The sequence below is a fragment of the Phragmites australis genome, chromosome 11, assembly GCF_958298935.1.
Source record: "Phragmites australis chromosome 11, lpPhrAust1.1, whole genome shotgun sequence".
Taxonomy (NCBI): domain Eukaryota; kingdom Viridiplantae; phylum Streptophyta; class Magnoliopsida; order Poales; family Poaceae; genus Phragmites; species Phragmites australis.
The window spans coordinates 17064431-17088377 of NC_084931.1; the positions used below are offsets into that span (position 1 = coordinate 17064431).

The 23947-nt window shown below is 44.4% G+C and overlaps 2 protein-coding genes across 5 annotated transcripts; one reads left to right on the top strand and one right to left on the bottom strand.

Annotated features, from left to right (window-relative positions):
* The first annotated feature begins 6088 nt into the window (after positions 1–6088).
* Positions 6089–9205, top strand: LOC133885871 (uncharacterized). 4 transcript variants are annotated; one of them, XM_062325635.1, is made up of 2 exons: positions 6089–8178; positions 8310–9205. In XM_062325635.1, exon 1 carries the CDS (start codon positions 6396–6398, stop codon positions 7938–7940), a length of 1545 nt encoding a protein of 514 aa, XP_062181619.1. In that variant the 5' UTR covers positions 6089–6395; the 3' UTR covers positions 7941–8178; positions 8310–9205. The 4 variants fall into 4 exon arrangements, with proteins under 4 accessions (XP_062181619.1, XP_062181621.1, XP_062181620.1 ...); XM_062325637.1 differs by having other exon boundaries at positions 8315–9205; XM_062325636.1 differs by having other exon boundaries at positions 6089–8173.
* LOC133885872 (wound-induced protein 1-like) lies at positions 8308–8649 on the bottom strand. Its single transcript, XM_062325639.1, has one exon. The coding sequence runs from the start codon at positions 8647–8649 to the stop codon at positions 8311–8313; it is 339 nt and encodes a 112-aa protein (XP_062181623.1). The 3' UTR covers positions 8308–8310.
* Positions 9206–23947: the final 14742 nt, after the last annotated feature.

Below are 23947 nucleotides of genomic sequence, written 5' to 3' on the forward strand. Positions count from 1 at the left end.
ACATTTCTCAATAAATTTATGATCAATCATTCATGCATCATCTATGAAATAACTTACTAATAATTCTCAATATAATTATTAGTACATATGTATTATTATTAATTACTAAAATCACACTTCAAGACTAGATAAATCTTCAATAGACCATTCAAATTTATGAGAAATAATACTGTAGACATCATATGTTTTTCGTAAAATATGTTGAGTTATACTGCAAAACAAACAACTTATAAAAAAAGAACTCACGACCAAAATAGCCTGCCTATGTTCCAAACACCCAACCAATCACGTAGCAGCAAGACTATGCATGGCTACCTAGTTCGGCCTAAACACGGTACAAAGTGCAGACGGTACAAATGTATGGCCGAAGCGAACTGAGCTGTCCTTGTGGTAGAACCCGCCCATCCGAATTGAGTCAAAGTATATGTGATATGTTTAGTAGTTAAAGTGTGTACTCACGTTATATAAAATCATATTTTTAATCTTATTTAGATGTGTAATAGAAATGCATCTATATAAGTATGTGAGTGTGTACATTTGACTTTGTATAGATTTAAAAACAAATGTATGGCCAAAGGTCTACCTGATCAGAGTGCAGGTTTCTCTTAGGCCTAGTTCAAAGTGAATCTAATACTATAAAACTTGTTCAAACTGAAATTCACTCTATTTTTCATACTAAGGTGAAAAGAGATTAACACAAGGGTAAGCTAGCAATTGAGCTAACGATTTGGACGTGTTAGTTGCCATGTGTGCAGCAGCAGTATTGCTATTGGTAATCGTTTTTTAAGGAAAACTGTCTATTATATTAAAAAGAAGAAACATCCTACGGATGTAGTTATAAAAATGTTGGCAGGAGCCATCACAAAAGCCTACTGTCTCCTAATAAATCGCTTAAGGCATCACCCGCAAAAGCCCAAACACTCCCCTCATGCTAGATCTTCTGAATAATCCGGTTGCCGGGCTGCTCCTGTCTATCAAAGGTTCTTGCATTTTCGCTCATTTCAAATTTCCTAACAAGTCAGAAATGATGATTCAGAAGATGTTGGGCTTTTGTTGGAGTGTTGGGGTTGTTGGCCAGGGCCATCCACCATTGGTGAACCGAAGTGCTCTGCGGCCAGCCGTCCAGGTGGAGAGTTGTTTGTGAGACCCAGTGTGCAAGGCTAGTCGAGACACGCTTAAGGTGTATTTGGCTTTTCAGATGTTTTATAAGCTGTATCGTATAGTCTAGCTGAGCGGAAGCAGGTTGATCGATGTCATTTTTAGTGAAAAAAAATGTTTAGTTAGTTGTATTTTAGATATGTTGAACTGAGTTTATATTTGATTGACCGACTCTAAGGTCGTATAAGCAGAGGTAAGAATTGAGATGATAATTGATTGCTCATACGAAAATAATTTTATAACAGTGACAAGTGAGCCCGTTGAGCTAGGCTACGGAGTGAAGCTCGCTCCTGGGCCAGGCTAATAGCGTATATTTGTATTCACTGAGTTATACTGAAACAGTAGATGCAAACAACTAATCACTTTTTTTAAGATTATATACATCCACTAGACTAGAGCAAATTCAAGCAACTAAATACATGAATCTTCATTCGGCCAAAAGATGGTGACAAATCTCCGGCTCCCATCGACACAATTGATAATGCGTGTTGCAGGCGAGGTTTGATTTACTGTTTGTGTAACGGTTACCGCTCCAAAAATGCGTGGTTATCGCGATAACCGCTCGAAATTCAGCTAAAATTCGTACAAAATTTATTTGCTAAAATTTAAAATTTGGTCAAAAAATTGTCAGAAGTGCCTCTCGGTATCCGGTCAAATCGGATCGGTTACCGAGCGGTTTTGGCAACTAACCAAACGGTTTACATGATAACCGAAGACTAAATAACCGAGCGAATTTGATCAAAAACCGAGCAATTTGAAGCGGTAACCGACCGGATGAACTCGTAATCAATGATTTTGTAGAAAAAAAAACACAAAAAATCACCAAAAAATCAGAAAAAAATAGTAACAAATATGACATGAGATTTGCTATGTTTTGTTTAATCAGAAAAAATTTGGCATGACCTTTGCTATATTTTGAAAGTTTTCAAGGCAACAAATAGATACTAATAGTAATACGAGCATGAATATATAATTGTTTCATCGAATATATGCATAAATTACATATGTAACGCCTTAAATTAATAAATATGTTGAATTATCCGTACTAAAGCTAAAAATACAATCACATGCCATCCATCAGTACTTAACAAAGTGATGGTCGATGCTTAAAATGTAGTTTGCATAGTATCCACATCACGTGCAACCTACGAGATGGAAAAAAATTAGTATAATACTGTCGGAGGGTGAACTCCTCAAGCGGGGATCCGGAGGGACCCTCTTTGAGATTCGGTCGGGGGATGATTCTGAATCCGCTTCGCAGGTGAAATAAATGGGCGTAAATGAGATGCAGGTGGAATGGAAGGATCGGATGCAGGAAGTAGTAAATGCTCAAGGGATTTTTAGACAGGTTCGGGCCGCACTAAGCATAACACCCTATTTCTGTGTGTATGCTATAAATGCTCTGAGAATGTTTCTTTGAGTATCTGCTGAGTTACAAAAATATTTGACTAGTCTAGAGCTACGTGCTCCTTGTTCTTCGGTGCTCGTTCAGGTTCCAAGACTTGAACCGAACTCGTACTGGAATGGACCTGTCCTTCACCTTCTCTTTCTCCGGGGAGCTCGCCTGGCTTATATACCCGCCGGGGCGGTGGCGTGCCCAGAAAGGATGGCGTGAGCTTTGAGGCGTCATAAATGGAAAGCAACCATCATGGGCTGCTGCGCGAGGTGACGGGGAGGGTTGAAAACGCGCCCCCATCCGATCTTGTTCATCATCATGTCGTTTTTCAACGGGTGCCGCGGGGAGGGCCCATAGGGCAGCGACCGAGCAACCCGGTGTGCTCGCCCGGTCAGAGCAGGTTTGACGCAGCAGGGTGGCAGGCGGGGTGCCTCGGGCTCTGCGACATTATCCCGAGACGCGCCAGATGACTCACGATGGGACCCTTGCATTTAATGTCCCTACGCCTCCCTGCCAGACCGTGGCAGGGACTGACGGCAAGCGTGGGGAGAGCAGTTGGAAATGACAGGCCACGCGCCATCTTAAATGCAGCATCAGGCCTCTCACCGGCTGACACCTCACTGCTGGGCCTCTGTGGGGGCCACCAGCGAAGGGCTTCTCAGGTTCTCGGGGAACCGAGTGTTCGGGAGCCACTGTTCACGGCCCCGAGCACTCTCTCCCAGATACGCCCTTTCTTGGTTCTCGGGGAACCGAGTGCTCGGGGGCCACTGTTCACGGCCCTGAGCACTCTCTCCCGGAACTGACTGTCTAGTGTCCTCAGGGAACCGAGTGCTCGGGGGCCACTGTTCACGGCCCCGAGCGCTCTCTCCCGGAACTGGCTGATAGGGTCCTCGGGGAACCGAGTGCTCGGGGGCCTCTGTTCACGGCCCTAAGCACTCTCTCCCGGAACTAACTTCCCTCGAGTCCTCGGGGGACTCGGGTGCTCGGGGGCCACTGTTCGCAGCCCCGAGCACCCTCTTCCCAGTACTTGGTCTTCTCAGGTCATCGGGGAACTTGGGTACTCGGAGACCACTGTTCATGGCCCCGAGCACCCTCTCCCGGAACTTGGTCTTCTCGAACCTCGGGATGATAATCCCCGAGGGAGGGTGTCACGTGGCACTCTGCTGTTCTGGCCTCGGGACTCGGGGACCTCTGGTTCCTGTATCACCGACAAATACCATTATATGAAAATAAAGTAGTTGCAAAAAGTAAATTATCATCACCTTTAGAACCATTAGCTTGGGGTACAATTAAATTCGGCTATATTGTACTCCTCGGTGGATATGAGCATTATCCGTCATATAGATAGCAACTCTGTCCAAATTTGCCCCGTCCATGCAGAAGTGGTTGACCATTGTCCTTGCAATATGGTGTAAAACTCAGGATCTTGCCACTCATAGACCCACTGAATAGGAGGCTCTGACTGAGCATCGGGGACATGATAGTGGTACGGATATGATCCAGAACTACTCTCTATGCTATAGTTGTTGGAATAGCTCCTACTATATTGTAGTCCATCGTGGCCACCCTGTATGATATGCCTTTGTGAGGGTGGGGCACCGTAGTCCTGATCCTATATGGCATGCAAAAACTGACTCTCACCAGTGAATTGCACGGGAGCAACGGCAGAGGATGGGCATGGAGGAACATCACCGCCCTGACTATCATCGTCACCGCTATCTGTCTTTGAGCTGCTATCATTCGATTCTTGGTAAGTTGGACTCTTTGGGTCACTATCCGTGCTCTCATCGCTTTGCACTTGTCTTTTTCCCTTACTCTTAATCTTCTTGCTCTTCTTTATATGCGCCATTTGCTTCTTCCTCTTTCTTGTGTGTGTGTCACCTACCACTTTAGCAACTCACTGCTGTAAATCTTGTGGGTTCGCTGTGTCTGTCACCAGGTGAGTTGGTAGGGGTATGTCACTGTCTGTGTCCTCCTCATAAAGCTCAGGGGCAGCATTTGATCTCCCGGTCTCCATACAGTCCCGTAGCGGATTGTTCTCCTCATTCAATGTGAGTTCCATAAGCCGCTGAAATGGATCATCATTAACAGTCAACCCGATGCCTGCATTTAAATTGTTCTGTATTCTCAGGTTGTAGTTGGCATAGACCAACTTATGGAGCTTTTTGTAGCTTAAGCGGTTGCGAACTTTCGTATGGATAAATACAAATGTACTCCAGTTCCACTCACACCCACTAGATGAAGCGTACTGAGACACTAGGTGTCTGGCAAGTATTATTAGTGTAGGTGTAGATGAACCAAATATAGACCACTATTGCGCTGCAAGTAGGTAAAGTGATATAAGTTTTGGAAAAGTAGATAAAATGATGCAATAGTTAGATATGTTAACGCAATTCGTACCAAGTTGAGTCCTGCCGTCACAAGCCATCCATGAAGCGAGCGGACCTGTGAATGACAGAGACTTTATTAGATATATTTCAACCTCAATAAGTGTTTTTGCGGCAGTACTAACATCGGTCATCCTCTCGAATGTCATCCAGAGATCTTCGAACAAGTTTGGACCTGTGCCATACGCGTAGTGTGTGCGGGGGTTCAGTGCGAACGCTGCAAGTTGATGATCGAAGCATTAGTACCATAAGCATTAGAACCATAAGTATTAGTACAATAAGAATGCAAGTGGTAGGAGTGTATCACCGGCATTCATGCAGGTCCCATTCGCTAAATCATGCATTCTACGATCGATAATTGTCATGTACTTTTCAAAAGAATCCCTATCATTACGATACAACGAATCATACTCCTACTTGACAACGGTGTATCTCAGGAGCACCTTACTCAATGTTGGTACCTTGTCTTGGTTAGCAAATCAGAGGAATGCATACAATGGCTAAACGGAATCGACAACTATTTTAAGATTGTCCAATCATGGTAAGCTAGATAGGTAGCTATGTGCATATCTTCTAATATCAGAGCTAATGTAGCAAGACTGCTAGAGCTTACTAGACACCATCCATTACATGAACCTACCATTTCGGCGTAGAAAGCTTTCAAGAAATCGATAATTTGTGTCAAATCTTGTAGTATTCCATCTCACCAACTCTCCACTAATCGCGGCCTTCATCATTTCATATAGCTTTGAATGATTGTACATTCATCACGATATGTACCTTGCATTTTGAATGATCATATCATGTTCTCTAAATTTAGCGACTGATTTTAATATTAAATTTATCGTTTGGTTGCCAAGCTATCAGAGGTTCAAAGCCGGTTTTGGTTGGTTACGAGCAAAAAATTTACACTTCGGTGGATTGGCAATCATTTTTTTTCTTGGAGATCATTAATTTCAAATACGAAGTCAATATAAATGGGCCAAGAGTTTAATTGACCGAGTCAAGAAAGGCACACAGCCTCCGGTTATTAGTATTTTCCAAGTCAAATTGTATGAGCACTCTGGACTCGGTCCAGTCAAACTTTTTCTTTGGTGTCCTGTTAAGCTTTGAGCACAACCACTGGACATCTGCGTCTCCCCAGCAAGACTACTCGTAGGAGACCTAACCACGATGTTTATGTACTTATTTGACTTTCGACCAATCCTATCCAAGAACATTTCTCCTATTTTATGATTAACTTGTCAATTGGTACAAAGAAATATGCGGAAACAAAAGATACACCGTTGTAGTATGCACTTTTGTTGACCAAGATACCAGTGTCAAATTCTTCCATGTTCTTCTTGGCAACTTCCATTGATCTCTGCATTTGGTTTCTTCACTCTGTAAGTTAGTTGTTACTAACTGCAGCGGCTACAAATCCATCTCTCCCACAGCTGATTCTACCGCCGGACATGGAAGCCGTCGATTCACGCCAAGATCAACACCACCACGCTGCAGCAGTGATCAATGGCGAGAGGGAGCTGGAGCTCGTCGGAGAGCGCGACAATACCGCTTCCACCTCACCTGTCGTCGAGCAAGAAGGGCCCGATCCAAGAACCGACGGCCCGCGACCGCCTGGGCGGGCGCGCCGCCTCGTCCGGAGGCTCCGCCCGGCGAACGTCGCGCGCGCGTGCGGGCGGTGGCTGAAGCACCCGGCGCACCTCGCCCTTGTCGCGTGGGCGCTCTGCGTGGCGGCGTCCGGCTCTATGCTGGGCCTCCTCCTCCTCGGAGCCCTCGACGGCGCCTTCCCGCGCAGGTCCCTCCGCAACCGTTGGATCGAGATCAACAACCAAGTCCTCAACGCGCTGTTCACGCTCATGAGCATCTACCAGCACCCCGCTCTGTTTCACCATGCCGTCCTGCGGCTCTGGTGGCGGCCAGGCGACGCCAAGGAGCTCAGGGAGGCCTACTGCAGGAAGGGCGCTGTCGCCGGCGCGTGCCCCCGCCGCGGCGAGCGGGTGCACATGTCCGTCGTGGTCGCGCTCCTCCACGTTACCTGCTTCGCGCAGTACGCCATGTGCGGGCTCTATTGGGGGTACTCGCGCAAGGCCCGGCCGGACGCCGCCGAGACCTCGCTCGTCGTGGTCGGCACCGCCACGCCGATTTTCGCCGGCCTGTACATGTACTTCAGCCCTCTGGGGAGGAAACACGGGCCAAGCGTGCACCAAGAACCGGACGACCGTTCAGTCTCTGACGACGACGGCGGCGCGGTTGAAGTGGTGATCGCCGCCGGGAGAGCGGAGTGGGCGGGCGGGCTGCTTGACGTCGGCGACGACCCAACGGCGTGCTGGCTCTCGTGCCTCTGCACGTTCTGCGTGTTCGGGTGGAACATGGAGCGTCTGGGCCTCGGGAACGCGCGCGTGCACGCCGTCATGTTCGCGCTGCTGTGCTTCGCGCCGCTGTGGGTGCTCAACGTCGCCGCCATGAACATCCGGGACGAGGCCGTCGGCGACACGGTCGGCGTGGCGGGGGTCCTGCTGTGCGCGCTCGGGATGCTCTACGGCGGGTTCTGGCGCGCGCGGATGCGGCGGAGGTACGGGCTCCCTGGCAGTCATGCGTGCTGCAGGGCCTCGCCGTCGCTCGCGGACTACGTGCAGTGGATGTTCTGCTGGGGCTGCGCGTTGGCGCAGGAGGTGCGCACCGCGAACCTCCTCCTCGACGTCGAGGCTGGCAGTGTCCACCATAGAGACTCCGGTAACGGGCGAGTTGATGCCACTACTCTGCATCCTATGCCGAGGGAAAATGGAGTCATGTCGCCATGTCAAGCAGGGGCTTCCGAACTTGCAATGGCGGGGACCATTGACGCCCACTCTATTCGGCTGGCGAGTTACTCGCCGTGTCGAGGCGACGAGTCACCATTGCTGCGGCAGGAGCGGGGTAGTAGCTCTTCTTCTGGGGAAATGAGGCCGCCCGTGCCGCCGTCGATACCGGACGGAGAACGTCGGCGAGTTCAGTGACAGTAAAATATGGGTGTACAGAATACAGAGATCAGACAATGTCTTACTGTTTACACTGCTTTTTCCTTCTCAACTTGTTTTTTTTTTCTGAATACATTTCTATAGCCTGCTCCAATCTCGAAACTCAAAAAACTTGTGGTGATTTTTCAGTTTTGAATCGATGAACAAAGAGGCATATCACATTGCTTTTCATTCAGAACACGACGTTGAAATATGATTATATTGGCTCTTGGGTGAGGTGGTTAACGCATGAACTTTCCTTCTTTTCTTTTCCCGGCGCATTTAATTCATTCATATCGCCATAACAGCATCAGAGCTAAACATGCTTAGTCAGTCTCTATAAGCCATATTGATTGATAACCTGATCAGCTCAGATGGCAAGCACGAGGCCAGGGAGGTTCCTACGAGCCCGGTCCGGGAGCCGGCTCTGCCACACCTGCTTCGATTGCGAGCATGCCGCATTCGTCGTCGTCGCCGACGCCGCGTCGGCACTGCTGCCGAGCATTGTCACGACGAGCGCGGTGTTGCAGTATTCGCGCACCTCGGTGACGCGGCCGCTGGGGCCCACGGTCCACGCGTGCACCCAGTAAAGCGCGCCCGTCGCGTCGGTGCCCTCGGCCAGCACGGTCGGCCCGAAGGCGTCCACGGACCGGACCGTGAACGGGAGTCCGCCCTGCGCGGCGCCGGCGCCGCCGGTAAGCAGGCGCATGAGCACCAGGTGCTGGTGCGCGCGTGGGCCGTGGAACCACCAGTCCACGTCCGGGTTCAGCAGCCGGCGCACGGCGTCCCCGTCGCCGCGCTCCAGCGCGCGGTACAGCTCCTCCACCACCGCCTTGCTGCTCACCGCCTCGGCCGCGCCGCCGTCGTCGAGTCGTATGCCGGCATCACCGGCGACCTGGCCCTTCTCGCTAGCCAGCTTGGTGGAGTGAGCGAAGTCTCGGAAGAGGAGGGGAGAGAGATAGCTTGTTAACTAGTGGTGGCTGTGTAGGAGTGTGAGTGCCGGAGAGGTGGAGTGGAGGGAGAAGAGGTTGTCACCTCCTTATATAGGAGGACCATGTGTCTTGGCTTTGTCATGTGAGTAGGATACCAAAAGAATATTGATTTTTTCTGGACCAAGCAATTGATAATGCGATTCAGTTATAGGTATATATCTTGTTGATGTAGGATTCCAAAAGCATATAGAGTTTTTTTTTCTGGATCAAGCAACTGGTAATGCGATTCGGTTATAAGCATATATCTTGGATTGTTGGTGCAAGTTAATTATTCATCTACTCTTTCGACAAATGGCTTTTTGTGATCTCATAGACACATAAACCTTTTATGTTTATTCCTACATGGAAGTTGGAATATTTTGGTTCATGTGTTCCTTTTTCTGATTACAACTAGGACATATATGCACACACCGCTACACACGCATGTATAAAAATGAGCAATATATTTGAACATTAGTGCTCAGAGTCGTATTCACACGACTCTACCACCAGACCTAGAGATGTTTGTCTTGTCTATGTTTCCCATAATACTATGGGGGTCTATGGATCATTTAGCTTGTCATTTTAAGCTCTAGTGGAAAAGCAACTACATATTTTTCAAACCAAATTTTAGTTCATGTGGTTGATTCTTCATCTTTCTATGTGGAATTTCCCCCCTGATTTTTTGTATTTGGAAGCAACAGTATATAGTTTTGAACACAAGCATTTTGAAAAACAGCTAACTAAAAAGTAAAATATCTAAAAATGGTTCTTCTTAACAAGACTCCCAGAATATACCACATTTTCAGTTGGAGCCTTGGTAAATTACAAAGCTGTAAAATGCACCAATGGACCTATGGATTCATTGAATTGTACCTATTCATTTATCATCAATTGTAGGTAATTATTTGTAATATCTAAAGGGTGCCATATCTTTTGACGGAAAGGCATGTTTCCATGAGGAAATGTTTTCGGTTTCACAACTTCCACCATGTCAACGAAAAGATGTCTAACCAAATTAAAGTATCTATTGAGTTTTTAAGAACAAATCGATACAATTTCAACCTTGTGGCTATAGTTCTAAATGTAATGTAGCATAGGCATAATGTGGATGCTGCATTAAGAGTTGATTTAAGAGTAGAAAGGGTTACATACGACGCAAACCTGCTGAGCCCATCTTTTTTTTCGAGGAACTATCTTTTATTATCTGGTTTAACATCTTTTTGTTTCATCAGCATACCTCGATTCTATAAAAAATATACAACCATATTGACCCCATAGACCCAGATGTAACTCCGCCGGACAGAACATAGCAGGCGATCAGACGGCTAACAATGACAGGTTTAGTTTTCAGTATTGAAAAATACAACGTTCCACATAATACAAACAAAGATTAATCGATGACCATAGGTCAAATCCGACATGTATTTCCTATTGAATCATGGCATTGCCAAAGTGGATCCTCCAATTTGGACCCTGGCTAAAAGCTTCATAAGAGACGGATTCCACTAGGAATCTGCATCTGCAGCCTGAAAATGAGCCTGTCCAGAAGTGAATTTCCAACCGCCGCGTGTGTTGTCTCTTGCAGCATATCTGATTGACATCTGCCAAAGAATCTGACATTACAGTCCAAAGTAGCAAAGAAAAATTTACCCATCTTGCTTTTGGCGAAAGCTAGCGATGAATGCATCACCCGGGGCTGGATCAAACGGTGAAGGCTCTGTCCGGTGAACAAGACCGACACGGGAAGCTTGATTACATTTTGAGTAGTTGTGTTAGTTAGCCTTTAACGTACTAGTATTCCCTGCATCCATGGACGATCATTGGTCAGTTTCTGCAGCAATGCATCATGCCTCAGAGCGTTTCAGGGGCTGCGGCAACTAGGGGAGGGCAGGGGACGAAAGGAGCAGAGAAGAAAGCAAGATACTAGGGGTTAGTGGTTGGTTTATCTGCTTGTACTAAACAAAAGGTTAGTGCGTCTAGATGCATGGATTACATGAAAAGAATCAAAAGGATCATACTGATCTTGCATTGTATAGTTGCAAGTTGCGGTTTCGATCAAAAGCGCCTTTCGCGGTGATTTTTGGAAACGTAAGTTTGAATATCATCACTTTTTTTTTTTACCGACGGCTTCTTCGGTAGATTTACCTCTAAGTCTTCGATTTACGATGACTCTTTATTCTAAATTGGCGCTTTAGGACAGCGATTTGGTCTAATACGTGCTCCTTTGAAGTGACGCGCTGTCGACTTGTGACAGAGAGGTGCGGCGTGAGAGCAGGACTCTGCCGCCGAGTTGTGAGGGAGACAGTTGTTTGATTGGTTAGCGCGCGAGTTGAGTTGAGTTGGATTTGTCTGTTGTCTGGTTGTGCCATTTGGTGTGAACGTCGTTCTGTTCAAGTTGGATTGTATTGTTGTCTCGGGATTAGCTGCCAGTTTTCCTCTCTGAAATCGTGTATTTGTTAAGATTTTTAGATCAAGTTAATTCTCTTCTTTATATATATACTCACCCGGACCTTTAGCTCACTGTGATCTTTCGAAGAAAAAATATCATCACTTTTTATCCATGTTTCTGTCCGAAAATTTCTTAGGTTTTATCAGGGTCAGAAGATGCATTAATCGGTGGCTTTGGTACTTAAGCATCTTCATAAGAGTGGGTGTGGCCTGGAAATCTTGCATGGAATGTGGTGGTAACTGGTAACTGAGGTTGCTTTGGCCAAGAAGCCCGGTCTCGAGGATATTTGGAGTACCCCAGTTCTCTCTGTTACTTGATATGCTTCATAGGTGGCTTTGAGTTTCGCTGTTTTAATTCTTAAAGTATAAGCTGATGAGGAAAAAAATAGACAATCCCCTCACTCCAGATAGTAAACTGAAAAGAAAAAAAGTTGGAAAACCCATCACGTACGTCTAGGCTAACTCCCTCCGGCCGGAAAAGCTAAATTAGAAGCATGCAGCAATTATTTTTCTTAAAGTCTTGTGCTAAGTATGTCCCAATTTACATGCACTACCCCTGTTGGGAAACGGTAGAGAATATACTTCACTCCTTTCATATTTATGGGAGCCTACGATAAATTTTCTTGAAACTCCGCCAATTGTGCCTCAACTTAGGAATTTTTAGCTCTAATACCACATTGAGTTTTATACAATACCTAGTTCAGCTAAAAGCTCTGATGAAGAAAGATCAATAATATACTATCACTTCAACATTGCCAACACAAATACTGGTTACACCGGAAACTAAGAAGAAAATTGGTTTCATCAATGATGATTAAGCCAAGTGACGCAATTTGATAACTTATTCTAGATGTCCTCATTATATTCTGATCATCAGACTATATAAGCACCCTGCACCCGATGCTTATTCGATAAGGGGATCCCCGCAGAGAATAAGCATTAATTGAATGTTGGTAAAGAGCTTCACAGAATCATACTTGACGGCAAGCATATATTCCCCCTCGAAAACTGGTATCAACAATAGCCCATAGGACAAACAAGTCTCCTAGGCTAGAGCCTTCACGTTGCGGAAAATATTCGGTAATCTCTCTGCAGAATGTTTGATATGGAGAAAATTGAAATGGACAGCCGTGGAAGTAGTAAAGCATCACACATGATGTCAGTATCCTGCAATAGTGCATACCATTCGAAGAATAAGCATACCTGGAAGCTGGTCAACCTAGAAAATGTTAGTTCCATGAATTTTCCATTTAATTTCAAGTATATCATATCTATATATGATGCAGCGTACCATGTCAAATATACTCATTTGATCAAGGATTGAGCAGCGCTCCAATGACTGGTTCCAACCGATGGTGTGGCGTCCCTTTCCCGTGGCAGTCACAAACACACAAAAAAGCTACTTTACATTGACTTACCATTGCTAGACATGTTATAGGCTGTAACACCCTAATTTTTTTATTTCATAATTTCCTAAAATTTATCAAGAATTTAATTAGGTTTAAATGAATAGAATAGGTAAAAACCTATTTTCTAAAATAAATTTAGTCTTGTCATAGGTTATATCTTGGTTGTATGTATTCATGCTAAGAATAGAAGCATTAGGGTTTTATTGTGTGAAAAATGAATTTTTAAAACCGCAAAGCGCGTCGTTTAATTTTGAAAAGGTTTGAAAAAGGTTTTTATAAAAAACAATTTCCTTTATCTCCCTTTGGGCCTAATATCCCTTCCCTCTTCTCTTTTTCTTTCTTTTTCCCTGCGGCCCATCTTTTTTTTCTCCTGGCTAAAGTCGCTGTGCAGCCCGAGCCAACCTCCACTCCTCCTTCCGCCTGGGCCGCTCGGTAGCCCGTCTCTGTGCCCGCCTCCCGCCTGGGCCGGCCGAAGGCCAAGCCCGGCAATCCCGCACCGCCGTTGCACAAAGGCGCCCGGCCAAATCCTGCCTCCTCCTCGCGTGTCGCCGCCAGGGGAGCCCACTTGTGTCGTCTCCTTCCTCACATTGCACCGCCCGAGTCCGAGCCGGACACGAGACGACTGCGCCACCACCTCACTCGAGCCCAAATCTCAACAAACCCCCGAATCCGTGCTGATCTCCGCGTTTATCTGTTCCCCACCTATATAAATCCGCACCCCTCTTTTGATCTGTTTTTCCTCGAACCGAGCCGCCCTAGCTCTTGTCGTCGCCACCATTGCCGCCTCGGCTATGCTCGCTGCCAGCCGAATCCGCCTTCTTGTGCCATCGCCGACCCACGTGTGAGCTTCGCCGCCGCCAACCGAGTGCGCCGGTGCTCTCATCTTGGTGTCTCGGTCACTGGAGCTCCTTCCCCGTCGCGTCCCATGCACCGCCACCTCCTCCACCGCCGCCGACTACCTTCCTGAACCGCGCTGTCCGAGGTAAGCCGTCAAACGGGTTCACCGTCCACTTGTCTCTCTCCTCCACCAGTCGCCATCGTCCCTTGTGCCCAGCGACGAGATTTTCTCAGTTCGTCGTTGCCGTTCCCCTCCCGCCACTGTGTCTTGCCTAGCAGCCGACCCGACCGCCTAATTCCCAGATGCGTTCTCAGCCGTCGGATCCAAAAAGAACGGCCATGATTAGATCGGGGAATAACCCTTCCCCAACTAACCACATGTCGCCACATGTCACCTTCTTTAATCCAGTCAGCCGCCATTGCCACCTCATCGCCCACGTTAGCTGGCCACCTCAGCCTCAGAGCCCATGTGTCAATGCCACATCATCAGCCTTTACCCAGCCAACATTAGTTTTATTTTAATTCGAGAAAAAGGTCAATGTTGCAATAAAGCCCTTGGACTTTTCTAAATTTACTAAAAAGCCCATGTCCTTTTACATCTTAGTCCCTAAACTTTCTCATATTTGCAATAAGGTCCCTTTGTTTTTACAAAAAGGCCCCTTACCTCTCTATTTTATTCAAAATAAGTTATTTTCTTTTTCAGATTTAATCCAAAACTTGTTTTTAGCGTAACTTTCTCGTTTTAGCTCCGTTTTAGGCAATTTTCGCGCTCTCATGTTTGTAGCAGTGTGTACTATCCTTTAGTACTTTTTTTTCATAAATGTTAGCTATTGTTTGGTATATTGTTCTTAGTTAGTTTTGGTGTGTGCTTTTCCGGTGTGTTTCGAGAGCAGATGAGGAGCAGTTCGAGAATCTCCAGGACCAAGTCTTTGAAGAGTATGAGCAGCAAGTTGGAAGAGGCAAGTCTCCTTAAACATTTTGATCGAAGTTTTCAAATGCGTTATTTATTTGAAACATGCATGCTTTTAATTTTGAATCTCATTTACTTATACTACCATGTTCTGTATATTCCTTGTCGTCTAGTTGTCAGTAGTAGTTTATCAGTATTTTATGCTTAGCTTTGCATAAGGGTATGGATGGGTTATTAGTTAAATATGATTAATGAACTATGCAACTATGAGTTAAAAATTATGGTAACTTGTGTGGCAACATGGAACTTAGGGATGTCGAGCAGAAGGTTGTTTGATGATGGTGCGTGAGGCACAAGTGTGTGAAACACTTTGGTGGGTGGTAGTATTTGCTCGGTGTCCTAAGGACCGGTTCGTGGAGTGACAACCCAAGAATTATCGTCCATCCATGAGGCTTATATGAGTATGGACTGACTTATTAATTAGCGGATCCTCAACATAGAATGAGCCACTGGTGGTGTAGTGGAAGGGAAGAGTGATTTTTTCCAGAGCTACAAAGCGAATGATGGGGCTTCTGGGTGGTGTGACTCCACTTTGACGGTGGTGAAACCTTAGAGGGCTTATTCTTGTTGGGATGATGCTTTGTAATAGTCTTGTAGTGATCTCTAGGTGATACACCATTGGTGTGTGTTAAGTGTTTGCGCAACACGACAACAAGAAAATCACGAGTCGTGGGGAAAGCTGGACAACCTCTACAGAGTGTATAATCTGATATATCAGCCGTGCTCACGGTCATGAGAGACTTGGATTCTCACATGATTAGTTGGTTTGGTTTAGTTGTTTTGGTTGGTTACCTGTGATGGGTAAATGTCAGTGGGTGGTTCTTGGTTACCTGTGATGGGTATCAAGTTGGTTGGTTTGGGAATTTAATGTGAAATTTAGGTAGTTGGGAAACATGTGGAGATATTTTTAGGAGTTGGGAGTTTAGTGATAGTTCACATAGATAAATAAGTTGCTTTTATAACTCTTTTTTACGATAGCATAGTTGGCATTTATGTAAATTTACCTGTTATAGCCTATTGCTTTAATTAAGATTGCATGTCGTATATTTCCCATACTTGTGGAGTACGATATGTACTCACACTTACTATTTCTATCCCAATGTGCATCAAACCGTTGCTTAGACAATGGAGACATTGAAGGAGGACCCAACTTCTACATCAATGAAGATGAAGATCGCTAGGCTGGTGTATCCCCCGGTTAATTTCCTGTGGAAGATGGGAGCTTGCTGTGTTTAGTTTGTGTGCTTTAGTTAAATACTTTGAGGTCTATTTATTTTGTTTAAGTTAAACATTGTACTAATGGTACTGTATGTGATACACTGATAAAGTCACTGCATATATGAAACTTGATCCTGACATACATGTGGTTTGTATCTGTTTTATCCCTTTATAAAACTGGGTGTGACAGAGATGGTATCACAGCTGTGTTGACCGTAAGATGCGAGCCTAGTTAGAATGGTCGAGTCTTAAGGATTATTTTTGTTAAGAAAACTATTTTCAAAAAACTCTACCTTGGCTTTTCTATGTTTTTCTTGGCTTATTCTGTTTAAACCATGTTACTGACTCTCCCTGTCCTTTTCAAAATGTTGTAGATGGCCCGGACCCTTCAGACTACATGCAAGAGCACTGGTGGTCGTCTCTCTGCTTGACCGTTGACCTCGACCCATGCTATGGCTTTTGCAAGACTGCAATCTCCCCGTGTTCAGCGTTCAAGCTGTGTCTACCACTCCGATGGACGCCGCACAGGATGGTACCAAAAGGATGTGTATAGATTATCGAGCCTTGAATGAGGTGACCATCAAGAATAAATACTATCTTTCTAGGATCGATGACTTGTTTGATCATCTTAGAGGTGCATGTGTATTCTCCAAGATCGATCTTCGCTCAGGTTATCATCAATTGAAGATTCGAGCATCTGACATTCCTAAGACCGCTTTCATCACCCGTTATGGATTATATGAGTATACGGTCATATCTTTCGGATTGACCAATGTCCCTGCCTACTTCATGTATTTGATGAACAAGGTATTCATGGAGTATTTGGATATGTTCGTGGTAGTCTTTATAGACGACATCCTAGTTTTCTCAAAGGATGAAGAGGAACACGTAGAACATCTGAGATTGGTTCTACAGAGACTTAGGGACAATCAGTTGTATGCTAAGCTGAGCAAATGTGAGTTTTGGCTAAACCATGTTTCTTTCCTCGGTCATGTCATCTCCGCAGGAGGAATAGCAGTTGATCCAAGTAAGGTAGAAGATGTTTTGAATTGGAAGTCTCCCCAGAATATCTCTGAGATTCTTAGTTTCCTTGGATTAGCTGGTTACTACCATCATTTTATAGAAAGTTTCTCCAAGATTGCAAAGCCTATCACCGAGTTACTTGAGAAGGGTAAAACATTTAAATGGACCCTTGCTTGTGAGGCAAGTTTTGAAGAGTTGAAGAAAAGATGAACATCTGCGCCAATACTAGTCATGTCAGATACGTAGAAGCCATTCTCCAAATATTGTGACGCCTCTCGTTAAGGATTAGGATGTGTTCTTATGCAAGAAGATCATGTTGCAGCCTATGCATCAAGGCAATTGAGGAAGCATGAGGAACACTACCCAACACATGATTTGGAGTTAGCTACCGTAGTTTATGCACTCAAGATTTGGAGGCACTACTTGATTGGAAAGAGATATGAGATCTATTCAGATCATAAGAGTTTGAAGTATATCTTCACTAAGCCAGATCTCAACCTCAGGAAGCGTAGATGGTTAGAGCTTATAAAGGATTATGACTTGGGAATTAATTACCATCCCGGAAAGGCGAATGTAGTTACCGATGCTTTGAGCAGAAAGGTTCATCTCAGTCTAATGACCGTGCAAGATAGACGACCCGATTTATGCAAATAGTTTGAAAAGCTCAATCTCGGATTAGTAAACAATGCAAAAGCTGTGGTAATGGAAGTTGATTCTACTTTGGAACAATAAATTTGTAAAGGAAAATGCGAGGATGAGAAGATTTTGCAAATCAAGTAACTGATTAAGGAGGGTAAAGCCCAGGTTTCATCAAGGATGAGAATGGAACGGTATGGTTTGAGAGGCGTATTGCGTACCGGACATCAAATCTATCAAGGAGACTATACTTCAAGAAACACATGAGTCTGCATATTCTATTCGTCTCAGAAGCACCAAGATGTATCAAGACCTTAAGGACCGATATTGGTGGCATGGTATGAAGAGAGAAATTACCGAGTATGTAGCAATATGTGATATATGTCAGAGAGTCAAGGTTGAACATTAGAGACCCGTTGGATTGCTTCAACCTTTGAAGATACCAGAGGGAAAATGGGAAGAAATTAGTATGGATTTTATCATTGGATTGTCCCGAACTCAATCTGGATATGATTCTATTTGGGTTATAGTGGATCGTTTGACAAAGATTGCTCATTTCATCTCAGTCAAGACCACATATACAAGACCTAGGCTTGCTGAGTTGTATATTAGCAGAATTGTGTGTTTGCATGGAGTACCCAAGTGGATAGTGTCTGATAGAGGAAGCTAATTTATCTCCAGGTTTTGGCAAAAGCTACATGAGTCATTGGATACTAGGTTAAACTTTAGTTTGGCACATCATCCGCAGACCGATGGTCAGACCGAGAGGGTAAATCAAAATTTGGAAGATATGTTGAGAGCTTGTGCCTTGAAAAACAAGACTAGCTGGGACAAAAATCTTCCATATGCAGAGTTCTCCTATAACAATAGTTATCAGGCTAGTTTGAAGATGTCTCTGTTTGAAGCGTTGTATGAAAGAAAATGTAGGACGCCATTATACTGGAATGAGACTGGCGAAAGTCAAGTGTTTAGCTCAGAAATTCTGAGAGAAGCAGAAAGGCAAGTACAATAGATCAGGGAAAATTTGATAATAGCTCAAACACGACAGAAGAGTTATGCTGATCATTGACGTCGTGAATTGACTTTTGAAGTAGGTGACTTCGTATATCTACGAGTTCCGCCGATCAGAGGTTTTCATAGATTTAAAGTCACAGGAAAACTTGCACCCAGGTTTATAGGACCTTTTCAGGTGTTGGGAAAGTGAGGAGGAGCGTATCAATTGGAGCTACTGCCTCAGTTGGCAAATGTTCACGATGTTTTCCACGTATCACAATTTCCCAAAGAGAAGATGCCCCTAGAGGAAGTAGAAGTTGGAGAAGATCTCACCTACATGAAATATCCTATCAAGATTCTAGAGACGTCAGAGTGAGTTACCAGAAACAGAAGGATCCGTATGTGCAAGGTGCAGTGGAGTCACCATTATGAAGAAGAAGCAACATGAGAAAGAGAATCAGATCTGAAAGCCAAGTTTCCGTAGCTTTTCTCTGATTCTTCCGAATCTCGAGGGAGAGAATTATCTTAAGGGGGTAGGTTTGTAACACCCTGATTTTTTTATTTCATTATTCCCTAAAATTTACCTAGAATTTAATTAGGGTTTACATGAATAAAATAGGTTAAAACCTATTTTCTAAAATAAATTTAATCTTGTCATAGGTTATATCTTGGTTGTATGCATTCATGCTGAGAATAGAAGCATTTGGGTTTTATTGTGTGAAAAATGATTTTTTAAAACCCTAGGCGCGTTGTTTAATTTTGAAAAGGTTTGAAAAAGGCTTTTATAAAAAGAAATTTCCCTTTTCCCCCTTGGGCCTAATCTCCCTTCCCTCTTCTCTTTTTCTTTCCTTTTCCCTGCGGCCCATCTTTTTTTTCCTCCCGGCTGAAGCCGTTGTGCAACCCGAGCTGGCCTCCACTCCTCCTTCCGCCTGGGCCACTTGGCAGCCCGTCTCTACGCCCACCTCCCGCCTGGGCCGGCCGAAGGCCAGGCCAGGCAATCCCGCGCTACCGCTGCGCAAAGGCACCCGGCCAAATCCCGCCTCCTCCTCACGCGTTGCCGCTATGTGGGCCCGCGGTGCTGTCTCCTTCCTTCAACTGCACCGCCGGAGTTCGAGCTGGACACGAGATGACCGCGTCGCCGCCTCGCCCGAGCCTAAATCTCAACAAACCCACCGAATCCGTGCTGATCTCCGCGTTTATATGTTCCCCACCTATATAAGTCCGCACCCCCTCCTTTGATCTGTTTTTCCTCGAACCGAGCCGCCCTAGCTCCCGCTGCCACCACCATTGGTGCCTTGTCTCTACTTGCCACCGTCCCCTTGTGCCTTTGCTGACCCACGTGCAAGCTTCGCCACCGCCAGCTGAGTGCGCCAGTGCTCTCACCTTCGCGTCTCAGTCACTGGAGCTCCTTCCCCGACGCGTCCCGTGCACCGCTGCCGACTACCTTCCCGAGCTGCACCATCCGAGGTAAGCCGACAAAAGGGTTTGCCGTCCACTCCTCTCTCTCCTCTGCAACTCGCTGTCGTCCCTTGTGCCCGGCGACGAGGTTTTTGCCCTCGCCAGCGAGTTCGCCGCCGCCGTTCCGTTCCGGCCGCTATGTCTTGCCCGGATTCCCAGATGCCTTCTCAGCCGTCGGATCCAAAAAGAACGACCATGATTAGATCGGCGGATAACCCTTCCCTAACCAACCACATGTCGCCATGTGTCACCTTCTTTAATCCAGTCAGTCGCCATTGCCACCTCATCGCCCACGTCAGTCGGCCACCTCAGCCTCAAAGCCCATGTGTCAATGCCACATCATCAGCCTTTACCGAGTCAGCCTTAGTTTTATTTTAATTCGAGAAAAAGGTCAATTTTGCAATAAAGCCCTTGGACTTTTCTGAATTTACCAAAAATCCCATGTATTTTTACATCTTAGTCCCTAAACTTTCTCATATTTGCAATTAGGTCCTTTTTTACAAAAAGGCCCCTTACCTCTCTGTTTTATTCAAAAAAGTCCTTTTCTTTTTAAAATTTAATCCAAAACTTGTTTTTAGCGTAACTTTCTCGTTTTAGCTCCGTTTTAGGCAATTTTCGCGCTCTCGTGTTTGTAGCAGCGTGCACTATCCTTTAGTACCTTTTTTTTCATAAATGTTAGCTATTGTTTAGTGTACTGTTCTTGGTTATTTTTGGTGTGTGCTTTTCCGGTGTGTTTCGAGAGCAGACGAGGAGCAGTTCGAGAATCTCCAGGACCAAGTCTTTGAAGAGTCTAAGCAGCAAGTTGGAAGAGGCAAGTGTCCTTGAACATTTTGATCGAGGTTTTCAAATGCGTTATTTATTTGAAACATGCATGCTTTTAATTTTGAATCCCATTTACTTATACTACCATGTTCTATATATTCCTTGTCATCTAGCTGTCAGTAGTAGTTTATGCTTAGCTTTGCATAAGGGTGGATGGGTTATCAGTTCAACATGATTAATGAACTATGCAACTATGAGTTGGAGATTATGGTAACTTATGTGTCAACATGGAACTTAGGGATGTCGAGTAGAAGGTTGGTTGATGATGGTGCGTGAGGCACAAGTGTGTGAAACACTTTGGTGGGTGGTAGTGTTTGCTAGATATCCTAATGGGCAGTTCATGGAGTGACAACCCAAGAATTATCGTCCATCCACGAGGTTTATATGGGTACGGCCTGGCTTAACAATTAGCGGATCCTCAGTATAGAATGAGCCACTGGTGGTGTAGTGGAAGGGAAGAGTGATTCTTTACAGAGCTACAAGGCACATGAGGGGGCTTCTGGGTGGTGTGACTCCACTTTGACGGCTGTGAAACCTTAGTGGGCTTATTCTTGTTAGGAGAATACTTTGTAACAGCCTTGTAGTGATCTCCGGGCGACACACCACTGGCATGTGTTAAGTGTTTGCACAACATGGCAACAAGAAAATCACGACTCGTTGGGAAAGCTGAACAATCTCTGCAGAATGTACAATCTGATATATCAGCCGTGCTCATAGTCATGAGAAACTTGGATCCTCACGTGATTAGTTAGTTTAGTTTAGTTGTTTTGGTTGGTTACCTGCGATGGGTAAATGTCAGTGGATGGTTCTTGGTTACCTGTGATGGGTATCAAGTTGGTTGGTTTGGAAACCTGATGTGGAATTCATGTAGTTGGGAAACATGTGGAGATATTTCTAGGAGTTGAGAGTTTAGTGATGGTTCACATAGATAAATAGGTTACTTTTATAACTCTTTTTAGGATAGCATAGTTGGTATTTATGCAAATTTACCTGTTATAGCCTTCCTGTAATCAAGGTTGTATGTCGTATATTTCTCACACTTGCGGAGTACGATATGTACTAACACTTGCTATTTCCATCCAAACGTGCATCAAATCGTTGCTCAGACAATGGAGACATTGAAGGAGAACCAGACTTCTACATCGATGAACATGAAGATTGCTAGGCTAGTGGATTCCTTGGTCAATTGCCTGTGGAAGATGGGAGCTTCATTGTGTTTAGTTTGCGTACTTTAGTTAAAGACTTTGAGATCTATCTATTTTGTTTAAGTTAAAGTTGTAATAATAGCATTGTATGTGATACACTGATGAAGTTGCTGTATGTAAGAAATTTGATCCTGGCATACATGTGGTTTGCATTTGGCTTTGTTACTTTATAAAACCGGGTGTGCCAGAGGCTCACAATTTCATCTTTTTCGACTGCTTAAATTGCTTAATTCTTGACAATTTTCATGGCCATGATTCAGCATACCTATCTACTAAAATTGCTTTTGCCGCTAACATTGCCAAACATATAGATGTCATTTTAGCAATTTATATGGTTTGCAAATGCTTTCCTTTTGGTTCTTTCGAGGAAATATTTTGACGAAACACTCTTATTTGATTTTTTTATTATCGCTAGTCATGTAAGATAGATGGATATACCATCACGTGTTGAAGACATATCTAAGATCTTGAACTTTTTTTTATCACTTTAGCCTAGTTGAATTTGAATAATTGGTTTCAATTGTTGCTAACATGAAGTAGCCAGAATCAAATTAGCATTGAAGCTTGGAGTTTGTGGAGCACCGGCAAACTTAAAGGCAACAGGCTAACTCCACTATCGGTTCACTATCTAAATAAACTCCACTATTGGTTTGGTCAATTTATGGAATGGCCAATGCTCCGTTGGACAGCTCAACCGACACGGCACTACAGTTTTCTTGGTGACGACTGAAATTTAATCCCCACTAGCAGAGTGGTCGTATTCCTGTGGCTTTAGTTTTAACAATTTATATATTTTTTAATCAATTACATTTGTGGGTCGCGAATAATCCTATGCACTCAAGCAAATCATGCAGGTCTCTGTTGAGTTTAAAGCACCGATGTGTTTATGACGGACTGTGCTAATCCTCGCGCGCCAGGAGGGCAGCTTGCGGACCTCACAACAGCCCAAAACTATTTTTTAATAGTTTTTCCATCTGCAACTTAATTTTTTGGAAGTTTTCTTAAAAAACTATTCTGATTTAAAAATTTTGAGATAAATGTTACCGAGAAAAAGTTATCGAGTAAAATTTTAAGAAAAAAAATTATTGAGAAAAAGTTTTTTAAAAAGTTATCAAGAAAAAGTTTTATCAGACCACGACTTAGTCGGTTACGTGGATAGCACGTGGTGCGCTGAGTTGGTCGCACACACAGACACTCGTGAATCAGGATTTCCGGCTTACGACTCCACATGTAGAAATGGTTCGCTGACCTGGATGCCACAACTATGCATCTTATCGAAAAGCCGCTCAATTAATCTCCACTAATCATCATCAATCAGAAATTAATCTCATCTCCATGCCAAAAGACTAACATTGTTTACCTAATCTTATCGTAACTTACTAATATATAGCTGTAGGGGATGCATGATGAAATCCGCAGGAGTCAAACGTTCAGACTTCGATCGGACTAGCTTTTCGACCATGATTCTTTTTTTTGACTATCGAACATGATTTTTTTAACTTCAGCTTCTTTCGGTTGCAGTCATTGAGCTTACGTGAGCTTCCTCAATTGATAAATGGAGTGTGTGTGTACCACTGAAAAAGCTTGATGTTTTAAGATTTAAGGACAGCTTGATCAGCATCTGCATCTTTCCCACAAATATTCAGTTGTGTAGATGTACTGTTTTTAAATTTATTTGGATACTTCAATTTAAAGCCGGACATTTTTCTGGGCCACACATCAGTCTTACCAAGCTAGCAGCCACCTCTAGATAAATGTCACTGTTATTCCCCTAAAATTTACTCGAGATGCATCATCCTCATAGCGCTGCCACTCCTAGAACTATATCCATTGAACTAAGAAAATTGAAATATTAATCTGCAGACTTTGAATTTCTTAGACACGCTTAAGTTGCACAGATTTTACATAAAAAAGGTGGAATTTTGTGAAACCACCCACACTACAATCAAAGTTGTTTTCAGTCTTCGCATGGAGAGACATCTTGTAAATTTTAACGGAAGTAACATTTGTGAAC

What these genes read in the sequence shown, in the direction of transcription:
- LOC133885871 (XM_062325635.1), top strand. Translation starts at nt 6,396, where the DNA reads ATGGAAGCCGTCGATTCACGCCAAGATCAACACCACCACGCTGCAGCA.
- LOC133885872 (XM_062325639.1), bottom strand. Translation starts at nt 8,649, where the DNA reads ATGCGCCTGCTTACCGGCGGCGCCGGCGCCGCGCAGGGCGGACTCCCG.